This window comes from Chionomys nivalis, chromosome 22 (genome assembly GCF_950005125.1).
Source record: "Chionomys nivalis chromosome 22, mChiNiv1.1, whole genome shotgun sequence".
Lineage (NCBI taxonomy): Eukaryota > Metazoa > Chordata > Mammalia > Rodentia > Cricetidae > Chionomys > Chionomys nivalis.
The window spans coordinates 39,497,604-39,511,487 of NC_080107.1; the positions used below are offsets into that span (position 1 = coordinate 39,497,604).

At 50.5% G+C, this 13,884-nt stretch overlaps 1 protein-coding gene across 1 annotated transcript; it reads right to left on the minus strand.

The window, feature by feature from the left end:
- Positions 1-3,885: 3,885 nt before the first annotated feature.
- Positions 3,886-13,333, minus strand: Arrdc1 (arrestin domain containing 1). The gene is made up of 8 exons (XM_057755238.1): positions 13,170-13,333; positions 6,522-6,632; positions 5,654-5,704; positions 5,405-5,559; positions 5,078-5,260; positions 4,811-4,987; positions 4,295-4,733; positions 3,886-4,214 (listed from the first exon to the last, which is right to left on the minus strand). The coding sequence occupies exons 1-8, from the start codon at positions 13,285-13,287 to the stop codon at positions 4,150-4,152; spliced, it is 1,299 nt and encodes a 432-aa protein (XP_057611221.1). The 5' UTR covers positions 13,288-13,333; the 3' UTR covers positions 3,886-4,149.
- Positions 13,334-13,884: the final 551 nt, after the last annotated feature.

The window sequence follows — 13,884 nt, forward strand, 5'->3', positions numbered from 1 at the left end:
ACCAATTACAATGTTTTGTTTTCAAGGGGGTGGGGGTACTGGAGAGATGGCTCAGAGGTTAAGAGCACCAGCTGCTCTTCCAGAGGTCCTGAGTTCAATTCCCAGCAACCACATGGTGGTTCACAACCATCTGTAATGAGATCTGGCGCCCTCTTCTGGTGTGCGGGCATACATGGAGGCAGAATGTTGTATACATAAGAAATAAATAAATCTTTAAAAAAAAAGTTTCCCCCATGGGGAATGGGGTGGGTATACTTCTACAATTGAGAGTCTGTAGTTGGCCGGGCGGTGGTGGCGCACCCCTTTAATCCCAGCACTCGGGAGGCAGAGGAGTGTGGGTCTGTGCTCTCAAGGCCAGCCTGGTCTACAAGAGCTAGTTCCAGGACACCTAGGACTGTTACACAGAGAAACCCCGTCTCAAAAAAAATAAAAGAAAAAAGATCTTACTCATTGTGACTCAGAACTGATTGTCCTGCCATGCCTATCAGTAAGTAGCCTGTGTTGTAAAGCCTACACCATTCATCTCTCTTCATCTCTTCAGTCATTGTATCATCTCAAGTCACCATGGAAAAGGGTGAGCACAAAACAGTAAAATCATTTGAAGTGAGATGACATTCCTGTAATTTTGTTACAATACTCTCATTGACCTACTGTGTTATTAGTGTTACTAAACTCTTTTTTGATGTTTATAAACATCATCATATATATATAAATAAAAACAAAATTTATATAGAATACTATGCTATGTGCAGTTTGAGGCATCCACAGGGGTTCTTAGAACAAGCTCTTTGCAGATAAGGAGATGCTACCGTATCTTCTTGTTCTGAATTAAGTCTCTGGTAGTCTGGTCAGAGGAGGGAGCGTGCCTTGTGTGAAGAATGCATGGCTTTGAGTCTTCTTGTCGGCTTTTGTTTTTCAAGACAGGGTTTTTCTATATAGCCTTGACTGTCCCGGGGAAGTCACTCTGTAGAACAGGCTGGCCTCATAAACTCACAGAGCTCTGCCTTCCTCTGCCTCCTGAATGCTGGGATTAAAGGCGTGCGCCACCAGCAAAGGCTGAGTCTTAACCTCCAATCACAGACACATTTTTATTTTCCTAAAAAGCAGACACCCTGAGTTGTACCCTGGGAGATGCCTCAATGAGGGACCTAGGGAGGAGTTGCTCGGCTGATGAGGCACGCCTGGCAAAAGATGGCACTCTGATTTGAGGAAAGAACTGGATGGAAAGTATCCCCAGTTAGGAGGGAGGAATGTCCCAGGTGGGAGAAGGGAGTCTAGTTAGAGGCATATCCCTGCGTTGTGGGAATGTTCTGCTTCAGAAAGGCTTGAGAGGCTACACAGAGGAGACTGCCATGTTGCGAGGATGATCCAACTGAAGGGAGGTAATCTCCTGAGTTAGACATCTGCTCCCACAAGAGGGGGCTAATCCCAACATGGAGGAATGTCCCAGCTGCCAAGCCCACCCCCATCAATGAATGAGGGCACACATGGATGTTAGAAGGGTATGTCTAGATGTCTGGCTGGGACTTGTGCACCACATTGATTGTGGGTGTTCTCCTGAGGAGAGATGCCCACTCGCTAGCAGGGTGTGCTCACCCTAGTTATCCTAAGTCCTGCCAGGCACAGCTTCCTGTGTATAGGCAAGGCCTTTCCTGCAGCCCAAGTAACCTTCTAGACTGAAAACCTAATGCCACATGAGTTATCCTGGGCTGCCTGATCTCCATAAACAATTCTGTCTTTCCCATCTCCAAGACATCAAAAAAGAAGCACAAGTGAGGTCTCGATGACAAAAATTAAGGACGTCTAAGTTTTTGACAACAAGTCTAGACTCAGTATCACAAGGCAACAGACCCAGGAAAATGACTCTGCTAAGTTGGCCACTGGGTTCATACACATGGAGGAGGAAATGGACTGAGTACCAAGAATTCTTTAGGAGAGCTAAACTGTTCTATTATGATGGACTGAGCCCTTCTGAAGGTCATGGGAAACACGCATGCACAGCCCTCTGTAACCATGGCCCAAACAGAGCCAACTCCCCGCCTCTCCATCTCACCTTTTCCCTGAGACCGTTTGTTTCAGATATCTGCATAGCTTGTTTCTTTCCTAACCTTTGTGCCTTAAATACCACTGCCTAAGGAAAGCCTTCCCTGTCTCCTCATTTCTCATCTGTTTTTCTGGATGTATTTTTCTCTACAGCCCCCCACATGCTTTCTCTTATTTTAGGTGTTCTTTTTTCTTTTTTTTTTCTTTTTTTTTTTTGGTTTTTCGAGACAGGGTTTCTCTGTGGTTTTGGAGCCTGTCCTGGAACTAGCTCTTGTAGACCAGGCTGGTCTCGAACTCACAGAGATCCGCCTGCCTCTGCCTCCCAAGTGCTGGGATTAAAGGCGTGCGCCACCATTCCCGGCTCTTTTTTTCTTTAGACAATCTCATCACGTAGTCCAAGCTGGTCTCAAACTCACAGAATTTTACCTCCCTCTGCCTCCAAGTGCTGTAATTAAAGATGTGCGCCACCCTGCCAGGCTCCCTATACTCTTATATGATATACCCTGTGTGACCACTGTTTTGTATGTAGTAGGGCCCACAATACTCTCTGGCATACACAGAATAAAAAAAACAAAAAACAAAAACCATTTAAGTGAAGAGGTTGAACCATAGAGAGTAAACATTTGCTAGATAAAGATACACACCCAATTTGCCATCAGCCCTAGACACATTACAACTTCGTAACCACTGACTAAGGTGAGGTGTGTCCACACTCGCATCAGTTCTGAGAGACAAACCTGCTTCCCATTCCCATTTTCAAAGTGAGTGAACCAAGGTAAGGGAGCTGCATGTATACAGCTGACCTGAGACAGGGTGGGATTCAAACTTAAGCTTCCCTTTCAACTGCAGGCTGCACTGCTTCCAGCCTGTGCTTAGAGACCTGCCTTTCTCCAAGACCCACCTATCCCATAGCATCAAATGTTAGCCAGGCATGTGACTGCCTGGTGAAAGACCATGCTGGGAGGAGGAGACAATGAAGTGTTCCAAAAGATACCACCCAGTTCTAGCCTTTGGCCAGTGGGGTGCAGACCGAGCTGGTTAGGTGGCACGAATATCAGACATCCTCCCAGGGCTCAGGTGGAAAGTACAAGTTGGGAATATTGGCGTGCACTGCCAGTATTCTGCTCTTTTGTACACCTTGTTTCTTAAGTCTGTCAACTTGTTGGTTACACAGGCAAGGTAGCCACCACACCTAGCAAAGCGGCTCTCCCGGCTTTTGGAAAATTGGATCTTAGCCAACTCCACTTCCAGTGCAAACACTGCATGTAAAGACCAACAGGCCAGTGCCTGTCACCAGAAATGTCATAGAGGCTGTAGGGTGCTTCTGAAATGCTGCTCCACAGGACCCATCTTTCCATTTTGCTCTAGGGACCTAATTCATAGTTTCAAGGTCTTTTGTGTGCAACAATGATCAGAGCTGACAGTGACCTCATGCTCAAGAGTAGAGGGTTTCTCTGCAAGTAGGTTCCTAGCAAGTCCTTTCCCCATGAATATTTTTGGTGGCCAGGCATCCAAGCACACCACCTAGAACAACGGTTTGGAATGCAAGTCATAATATGTCCCAAAGAACACCAGGAACATCCTTAAGCAGACAAAGGAAAAATTAAAAATAAAAAAAAAATCTAATAAAGAAAGGCAAGTGGCCAGTACAGCACCATCCAGGGCACATTCTCTGGGACTATAGAGGAGCCCAGAGGATTAAGGAAGCCAAGGGAGAAGCTCTCAGGGCGCCTCCTGCAGGGTGTGGTGTGTCTTTCAGCAGAGGGGTCAAAGGAGGAGCTTATTATGGGATTGTGTTCTTCAGGGGTGGAGTCTGCACAGTGGGGGCCACTTTGAGGGTAGAATTTGGTCGCAAAAGCTCTACAAATAAAGCGCTTTATTTATAATCTCTCCAGGTCCCATATCCCTGCTGCCCTACCCCAACCTCTCGAGGACTGATTAATTCCAGAGGAGCCAAGAGAGGCTGGTCCACAAGGGGTCGTCCCAACGGCTGCAGGTCCTGAGTAGCTGGGCCAAGTAGAGAGCAAGGCACGAGGCCCTGGGCATCCCATCCCAGGGCAAAGGCCAGGCCCACCGTAGAGGTGGCACAGGGTTGGCTCACCAGGGTCAGCTCCCTGGGATCAGGCCAGGGTCTGTACTGGCACAGCTCTGCTCATAGGACGGTGGAGCCTCTGTGGGGAGAAAGCAGGATTGACAAGGGGTTCAAGGCACCCTCATTTCCTCCCCCCCTGTCCCTGTCATTTCCACTCACCATAGGGGTAGCCCCATGAACTGTACTCTGGGGGGAGGATCAAGGCGCTGGTGGTGGGTACTGGGCCCCCGGAGCCTTCTGCAAAGTAGGGGACAGTGGCACCTATAGAGACGCACAAGGGAGGGTGCAGAGAATGCCTAGCAGGGCTTCCAGCCTGAACACAGGGATCGATGGTGGTGACAGACACGGAACCCAACGCAGTTGACAGTGGCTGCTGCTGAGAATGGCTCTTGGTGGAGAGGGAAACTAGGTCTGAGAACTGGGGGCCACTAGCCACTGCCTCAGCGTCTTCCTGGGGTGGTGCAGAGGGCACCACTGGGGCCAAGGCCCCAGGAGAAGACTCTGTGCCCGGACAGGGGCTCAATGGGGTTTGGTTCACAGCAATATTGCCAACAAAGAGTGGGAGAGTCACGGTGGCTTCAGGTGCCTTCATAGAGACCTGGAAAGAAGGCGGGTATTGAGGAGTCAGGCCAAGGTCATCTAGCTTCAGCCACCCAGCCCTGGGCAACACCAAACCTGCAGGTAGTAGTCGATGTGGATAAGGCTGCAGCCAGGCAGGGCTGACTGGGGCAGGGCAGGCACCAGGATCTGTTCTTGCCACTGAGCTCGCCTCCAGGCCTTGACACCTGTGCCTTCCACCTCTGCAATGGTTCGCACATCGTAGATCCAGCGCTTGGCCTTATAGGATACCTTCTAAGGAAAGACCAGACTGTGGGCTTAAGCAGGCCAGCAACCCACCCCTTCTGTCCCATGAGAAATGGTCAGGAGTCAGAGGGCTCTGACCTGTAGCAAGCTGGCCACCACAGGGCTAGTGTCCTTGCCTGACTGGTTCTCAATGTCAGCCTGCAGCCGAAGCACCTGTCCCACCACATAGCCACGAAGGTCAGTACTAGCTGTGAGAACCACACTGCCCGTCTTCACCAGCTTATAGGAGAACTTCTTGGTAGTGGAGGCCACGTTGGGTTGCTTAAAGGGAAAATGGGGCAGAGTTTATGAAGTGAGCACAGAGTGCATTCCTGTGGCATGGGGACAGGGCCTCAGCCTGCAGAGCCTGGCTGCCTGGCCCGAGCAGTTTGAAGGTAACCAAAGAAGCCTCTGTTCCATCCTCACCTCGATATCTGGGATGCTATTCAGGTTCAAGGGGCTCAGGATGTAGAATACGAGGCTACATTTGTGATCCTTGGAAAAACGTGGAGTGTCGATGGAGGCCCTCACCTGGTGCACAATCTTCCCAAAGGGTCCCTCAAAAGATGTGGGTGCTGTGGCTACGGAGAGAACAGGGATTGGCTGGTACCCAGCACCTCCCACCTGTAGGTCCCACCATTTCAAGGTTACTGCCCCCACAAGATCGCCACTCACCAGGAAGCAGGAACTGAAAGGGGAAGCTGTGCTCTCCAGCGGGCAGACTTCCTACAGAGACAAGAAGAAGGTGGGAGCAAACCAGAGGAGATCCCTAGTGGCCACAGTGCCAGGCCAGAAGTAGGCACCACAGCCCACCAGTCCACACTACCTGTCTCCAGCACTAGAGCACCATGACCACACCAGGAGCTAATGGCTACATATAAGGGCTTGGTTTCAATGAGAGTGTGTGGCTGGGAGAGTGTTTGCCTAGCATACTCAAAGCTCTGGTTCAATTCCAAGGACTATATAAACCAGATAGGGTAGCACACCCCCGGGAGGCAGAAGCAGGAGAATCGGAAGTTTAAGGGCATCCTCAGATATATAACATAGCAAGTTCACGTCTAACTTGAGCTACATGAAACCCTGTCTCAAAAAAACAAATACAAACTTTAAAAATAAAATTAGAGGGCTGGAGGAGGGCTCAGCAGTTAAGAGCTTAGGCCTGCTCTTCCAGAGGTCCTAAGTTCAATTCCCAACAACCACACGGTGGCTCACAACCATCTGTAATGAGATCTGGTGCCCTCTTCTGGCCTGCAGGCATACACATAGAATATTGTATACATAATAAATAAAAAAATTTTTAAATCTTTTAAAAAATAAGTCTCGAAAACCCAAAATAAAATAAAATAAAATAAATAAAATTAAAAGCAGGAAGGTGGTTGAGGGTAGAGGGCAGGGATGAAACAGCCATACCAAGGTTCAGAGCCCACCCAGACCCCGTACCAGAGGGTAGGATAGAGTGGGAATCTAAGAGACAGCTGTTGGGAGGGGAAGGATAAACTGACCACACTCCAGCCCCTGTGTCATGGCTGGCTCCCACACTCACCCTTGTCGGCCAGTGACAGGGAGCTGTTGAAATAGCTCTCCTCCACCACCCATGCCCCATCGTTGGCCTTGTTGGAGACCCCGCAAGAACCCACGCAGGTCACCCGGATAGCTGTAAGGGGAAGGGTGGCATAAGCCTAAGCAGTGGATGGCCTAGGTTCCTCCCGGTCCCCAGCACAGGAATTCCTGTAGGGCTGGAAGCATCCATAGGTCAAGTAGCCCCACCTGCACAGGTACCTGGAAAGGCCCAACATCTTCCCAAAAATACCTCCTGGCCACCCCCCAATAGTGGTGTTCTCCCCGGGAACCAGGCTGGCAAAGAAACTGATAGGCAGTGTTTTATCTGTCCTGCAGACACAGTGGGAGGCCAATAATCTCCTAGATAACCCCGGGCTCCCCCCAAATTGTTTACCTCAGTCAGAACTATAAAAGCCCAGGAGCCCTTTTTTATGATGCAAATCAGTTAGGCCTGGAGATGCCCGCTCAGTCTCAAGAAAGTTAATGCCAACCCTCTCCCTGCAGGAATGCAGTCAAACCTGTCTGAGCCAGTCAGCAATCTAGAACTGGAAGGCGAGCCCTGACTTACTTCCTGAGCAGCAGTGCCCAGGAGGCTGACTTTCTACACCTTGGAGTAGCTGGTCCTCCCTCACCAATGGAAGTACCCAGAACAGGAAATACTAAGACAGAGTTCAAATTCCTCCTCCGTCTTACAGACACATCCTGGGTCTACTGTGATCAGGTAGCCACAGGTGAATGAGCTGGTATAGCTGAAACTGATCACAAGGGAGAAGGTCCTGGCAAGGAGGTAGGTGGGAGCCAATGAGGCGCCCTGAAGTAACACCCTTCTCCCTGTAGGGTTGGGTCAAGGTTTCAGCCCTTCCCCCTCCCCCCACAGGGTCACCAGAGGGTAGGATTATTCATCCTCTTTTATCTTTGTGACAAAGCCACCAAGCAGGAGGAACAAACATAGCCAAGTACTTAGGAGTTGACCACACCTGCCTCCTGTACAGTCTCCCACATCACAGTCCATGCATCCTCCCGGTTAGCCACAGGGCACTTAGCTTCCTCCTTCGAACCTCTGGCACATCCTCAACCCATGTGTGCACTCCCTCACCTGAGGGCGGCCAACTCCTGTTCCCACTCTTTTCTTATTTGAATTTATTCTTTTTGTTTGTTTGTTTTTCAAAACAGGGTTTCTTTTTTTTTTTAAATATTTATTTATTATGTATACAATATTCTGTTTACATGTATGCCTGCAGGCCAGAAGAGGACACCAGATCTCATTACAGATGGTTGTGAGCCACCATGCGGTTGCCGGGAATTGAACTCAGGACCTCTGGAAGAACAGGCAATGCTCTTAACCTCTGAGCCATCTCTCCAGCCCCCAACAGGGTTTCTTTGTATGATCCTGGAACTAACTCTGTAGGCCAGGCTGGCCTCAAACTCACAGACAGCTGCCGTGATATTTTGTGTTCTGACAAATAAAGCTTGCCTGGAGATCAGAGGGCAGAGCTAGTCACTAGTTAACCACAGAAGCTGGGCAGTGGTGGCACAGGCTTTTAATCCCAGCACTTGGGAGGCGGAGACAGGAGGTAATAAGGTGGGCTGTAAACAGAATCTCAGCCCCTCTTGCAAAGCAGGACCTAGACAGGTAGGAAGCAACTGGCAGCTGCTTCTGGTTCTCTGCTCTTCCAGGTTTTTACCCCAATATCTGACTCCTGGTTTTTATTGATTTAATTAGATTAACACAGCAGAGACCCACCTGCCTCTGCCTCCCAAGTGCTAGTATTAAAGGTGTGCACCACCACTGCCAGGCTCTGTTCTCACTCTTTTTTTTTTAAAGATTTATTTATTTAGGGCTGGAGAGATGGCTCAGTGGTTAAGAGCACTGGCTGCTCTTCCAAAGGCCCTGAGTTCAATTTCCAGCACCCACATGGTGGCTCATGACCATCTACAAAGGGATCTGATGCCCTCTTCCAGCATGCAATGTACATACAGAGAGCACTCGTACGTAAAATTATATAAAGTTAAAAAAAGATTTATTTATTTATTTATTTATTTTTTTTTTTTTTTTTTTTTTTTTTCGAGACAGGGTTTCTCTGTGGCTTTGGAGCCTGTCCTGGAACTAGCTCCGTAGACCAGGCTGGTCTCGAACTCACAGAGATCCGCCTGCCTCGGCCTCCCGAGTGCTGGGATTAAAGGCGTGCGCCACCATCGCCCGGCTATTTATTTATTTATTATGTATACAGTGTTCTGTCTGTATATACACCTGCATGCCAGAAGAGGGGACCAGATCTCATTATGGATGGATGGTTGTGAGCCACCATGTGGTAGCTGGGAACTGAACTCAGGACCTCCCTGAGATGCTCCTAACCACTGAGCCATCATCTCTCCAGCCCCCCTGTTCCCTCTCTTGAGGTGGTCCTGCATTCCTGCTCTACCATCCTCTGCTCCTTGGAAGTGCCCATGATTGTCCTTCGCCCTCCATGTCACTCTAACCTCCAACCATCCCACCCCGGAAACTGAACAGCAAACAGTTGTTGAGATGCCAAGGGTAAGAGGAGGCTCAAAAGTCTGCTGGAGGACACAAGATGCTTCTCAATGAGTACGTCTCTCTAAGGATGACTGGCCCCACATCAGATACAAAAAGAAGTACAGAGATCTCAGCTTAGTCCAGACACAACAATAATGCTATCAGGATGCCAACTGTGAATGGCAGAGCTATTCAAATTCTTCATCCTCAGTGTATGAACAATAACAAATTGGTTGCAACCGTCTGCGGGCTGGCCAAGAGGCTAGGGGCGCCGCCCTGGGTGCGGGAGGTGGCCGGTTCGGATCCCGGCTCTGTCTGTCTGTGTGTCTGTGTCTGTCTGTCTGCGCCTGCGTGTCACCCCTCCATATATCAGAAAAAAAAAAAAAAAAAAGTTTTGCCGGGCGGTGGTGGCGCACGCCTCCAGGACAGGCTCCAAAGCTACAGAGAAACCCTGTCTCGAAAAACCAAAACCAAAACAAAACAAAACAAATTAATTAGTTGCTTTAGCTGTTCAATTTAGGGGTAGTTTTGCTTTTTTGAGTTTTTTTTTTTTTCGGTTTGTTGAGACAGGGTTCCTCTGTATAACAGACTGGCCTCACAGAAATCCGCCTGCCTCTATGTTTTGTTATTTGGATGACCATTTTGTAGCAGTAGATAACGAACCGATACCCAGTCAAACTAAAAATCGGGGAAAACCCAGGTAGGTGACTTACATGTTTACTCATCAGAATGACAACTCTAAAGGAATTTGACCCATGCTGGGGTGGGGACGCAGAAGTCAACACTCCTTCTATCCATGCCAGGGCACCCATCAACTCTCCAAGTCGTACACTAGCTCATCAAGAGTCTCTCATAGCACCGCTTATAACAGCAACCAAGCACCCAGACTGGACTTCCTACACTTCAGGCAAAGGACCACCAGGTTCCAGAAAAGCAAGCAGCATCTGGGAGTGGGGCACGGAGGGGATCAGACTCTGGTCTTCCCAAGGTCAGGCATTTTCTCCTCTCACAAAACAGGTCTCTGGAAGGACAGTGTGAACAGCCTCCTGTGCGTTCACTCTCTCATTAGAAATAATTGAAGGTTTAATTGCAGCACTCGGGAGGCAGAGGCAGGCGGATCTGTGTGAGTTCAAGGCCAGCCTGGTCGGCAAGAGCTAATTCTAGGACAGGCTCCAAAGCTACAGAAAAACCCTGGGGTTGGGGAGTGAGGGGTGGGGGCTTGTAAACAATATGCCTGCTGCTTCCCTAACAAAACACCTGAGGTTACTCCTTTGTCTCAGTAGGGTCACAATCAAGGTATAAAAACTCCCCAGAAGCCGGGCGGTGGTGGCACACGCCTTTAATCCCAGCACTCGGGAGGCAGAGGCAGGCGGATCTCTGTGAGTTCGAGACCAGCCTGGTCTACAAGAGCTAGTTCCAGGACAGGCTCCAAAACCACAGAGAAACCCTGTCTCGAAAAACCAAAAAAAAAAAAAAAAAAAAAAAACTCCCCAGAAAGCCCGGCGGTGGTGGCGCATGCCTTTAATCCCAGCACTTGGGAGGCAGAGACAGGCGGATCTCTGTGAGTTCGAGACCAGCCTGGTCTACAAGAGCTAGTTCCAGGATAGGCTACAAAACCACAGAGAAACCCTGTCTCGAAAAACCAAAAAAAAAAAAACTCCCCAGAAAATTCCTCAAAGATTCCAGGTTCACAAGCCAAGGACAGTGCCGGCAGCTAGGTATGTACCTTCTCAGATCACTGAGCAGGGAAAGCCACATACTACAGTTCTGCTTGAAAAATAAGAGAGGTCTGAGCATGGGGGGGGGGAGTCCCTGCTGCTGGGGCTGGAACGAGCTTCTTTCTTTGACAGTCTGCACACCTGATAAAAGACCCTGATTTCCTTTATTTCCTGGCTTTTAGTGTTCCTGCTGCTTTTTTGTAATATTACAGTCCTATCTGTCCACTCTCAGGCAAAGGTATCTTCTCTGGGAGGTAACCATGGTCCTCTCACCAGCTCCTCCTACCCTGCAGCATAACCAGGAAACCAGGGCAAGTGTGTTCTAGCAAGTCCTCCACTACAGAGCATCAGGTGACAGCCTGCAGAACAGTCTATACTTCAAGGTGTCATCCAAATAGAAAAAGCACTTCCTGATAATGTTCAGAACTATATAACAAAAGGCAGGCACCAAACAGAATAGGACTACCAAACTGGGGTGTTCACCATTGGAAACAGGAAGCTGATCTATCTTGTTTTTCCTTTCCTTTTTTTTTTTTATTTAAAAAACAAAAAACAGGGTTTCTTTGTGTAACCTTGGTTATCCTGGGTCTAGCTCTGTAGATCAGGCTGGCCTAGGCCTCCTGAGTGCTGGGTTTAAAGGTGTGGTATATGCCACCACCGCCCAACGTAAGCTCTGGTTTTTCTAAAGAAAATCATGGTGTGTGTAGTATTCCTCAGAGACTTCTGGATCTTTTCTCATGAGTGCTTCTACCTGTCCAGTAACTTCCTTTCAGGCACCACATAACTAAGGCAGAGGCAGGTGGATCTCTGTGAGTTCAAGGTCAGCCTGGTCTACAGAGTGAATTCCAGGACAGGCTGCAAAGCTACAGAGAAACCCTGTCTCAAAAATAAATAACCCATCTTCCAGGCCCAGTCCATGATCCTGGGCATCATCGGCTAGAGCTCTTGTGGCCTCCGTAAGGTCAGCTGTCCATCTACTCGCTCCTTACCCGATACAAGGAGGCCATGAGTAGCTCATTCCTATTGTAGTTGGCAGTAGCCTGTTAACCCCAAGCTCAGCCAGGAGAGAAAGACAGAAAAGAAAAACTGAGTGGCTAGTTCTAAATTGGACCTCTCTTCTCCCTGTTGTCTTCCCCAAGGCCACAAGGTGTGGCCTGCACCACATCCTGCCAGCCAACCTGGAGTTTTCTTTACAGCTTCTCATACCTTTCTTGGGTCCAGGAGGAGCTAACCTATCACGGCTGTAGCCTCTACAAAAGCAACATCTGCTCAGACCACAAACTCTAAATAGGGATACAGCAAAGGAAAACAATGTGACCATGACCAGGAGCCTCAACAAGACCAGGGCCTGACAGACACTACAACCCAGCTCCCTTCTAGACCTAGATAATAACACCAGGTCCAAGTCCACCTGGTTTCAACTGGGCCTAGGATGGCTAAGGAGAATAGTTATCCATCCTCAGCAGACACCAGAAGTGTCTGTGGGCAACTGTGGTTTCGGTCAAGCAGCCAGGTAGTTCTCACGGGAGGCCAAAACAAAAGAATACCAAGCAGGGATACTCATACAGTTTTTGCACTCAGTGCCAGCAGCTAAGCAGAGGCTACAACAGTGCCCACCTGACCCGAAGAACTCAAGTCATATAATCGCACACAGATCCCTATTTGTGGATCCAGCATTGAGGAAGCTGCACCTGAGAGCCCTGCCAATGGCAAAAGAGTAACCTGATCCCCAGCCCCAGAGTCTCAGACATATTTATCAGCAGAGGGCTCAGCTCAGCTCAGTTTCAAGGCCTTAGGACAGGAGCAAGGGGATTGCCAGGCCGAACAAGCCCCCTTGCAGGCAACCACAAGCTTTAAGGAAGTCTTAAGCCTTAAACTGAAAGCAAAAATGGTACCCTGTGAATACTGCTGGGGACCTGCACACTTGGACCAGGACTGTCTTTGAAGAGGAAGGTCCTGCATAGGAGCCCGGAGGCGAGGAAAATAGAGGACTCTGCGCACACGAGGTTGCAGGTGGGGGCCCAGCAGGTGCAGAGTGCGGCGGACCTTGGACACCTGAACAAGGGAAGACTGTGACTGGAGGCCTGCATACTTCCACCTTCAGGGTCGCCTGGGCATATGAACAAGCGCTTAGGCCCTCACACAGACTCCGGCCTCCCCTAGGTTGAGAGCACAGGATGGGACAGATGCGGAAGGACTGGGCCACCCAGCTGCCTGCCCCGCCCTGGCCTCCCAGCACAGCCGGACCCCGGCGCCCGCGGTTCCGTCGTAACCCAGGGTTCCCTGGATACTGAGAACCCAGTCTCTGAGCCCACTGACCACGAGGTTTTGGAGAGCCCCGCCCCCACCGCAGGTAAGAACGCAGCTACCCGCTCCCCCGGGGCGACCCCGCGCCCACCTCGGAAGGGCAGTGGCGCTCCCAGGCGCACGCGCACGACCCCGGCCAGCGGTTCCCCGGGACTGTAGACGACGCGGCCCTGCCTCAGGCAAATCTCGAAGAGCTGCACCCTCCCCATACCGCGGTGTCCCGCGCCGCGGTCCGACGCCTGTTAGGGCAGAGGCTTCGAGGCCCGCCCCGCCCTCCTCCCCCGACAGAGGACACGCCCAGGCCGCAGGACCCGCCTGGGCCAGAGAACTAGCCGGTGTCCCAAGACCCACCCTCTACCCAAGGACCCGCCCCTTTCCCAAGGCCCGCCTTCCCCAGGGCTGGTCCCTGACTTGAGGACACGCCCATGACCGAGGGCACGCCCCACAGGACACGCCCCTTTCTCCTAGACTTTCCACCCTAGAAAACTAGCACCTGCCCACAACAGCGCAGTCCTCACCCTACCCTCCCAGACCCCGGGCTTGGCTACCGAGTGTGCTGCCCGATACGCTTTAGGGATCCTTGAGACGTCTGCTGCCCAGGGGTGAGGCCTGCTCACCTGCCGACGAGAGCAGGCACCCATTTTCTACGCTAGGTGGTCACGAGGGAGGGGTGCTCGGTGCTCAGGCAGTAAGGGTTCCCAGCTATGCCCCGCGGCCATCGCGCTTTGTGCGCTGCATCCCGCACGGTGTGAGTAGAGGCCAAGGAAACAGGTGCTGAGCAGCGCAGGCAGGCATGGTGCAGGTTG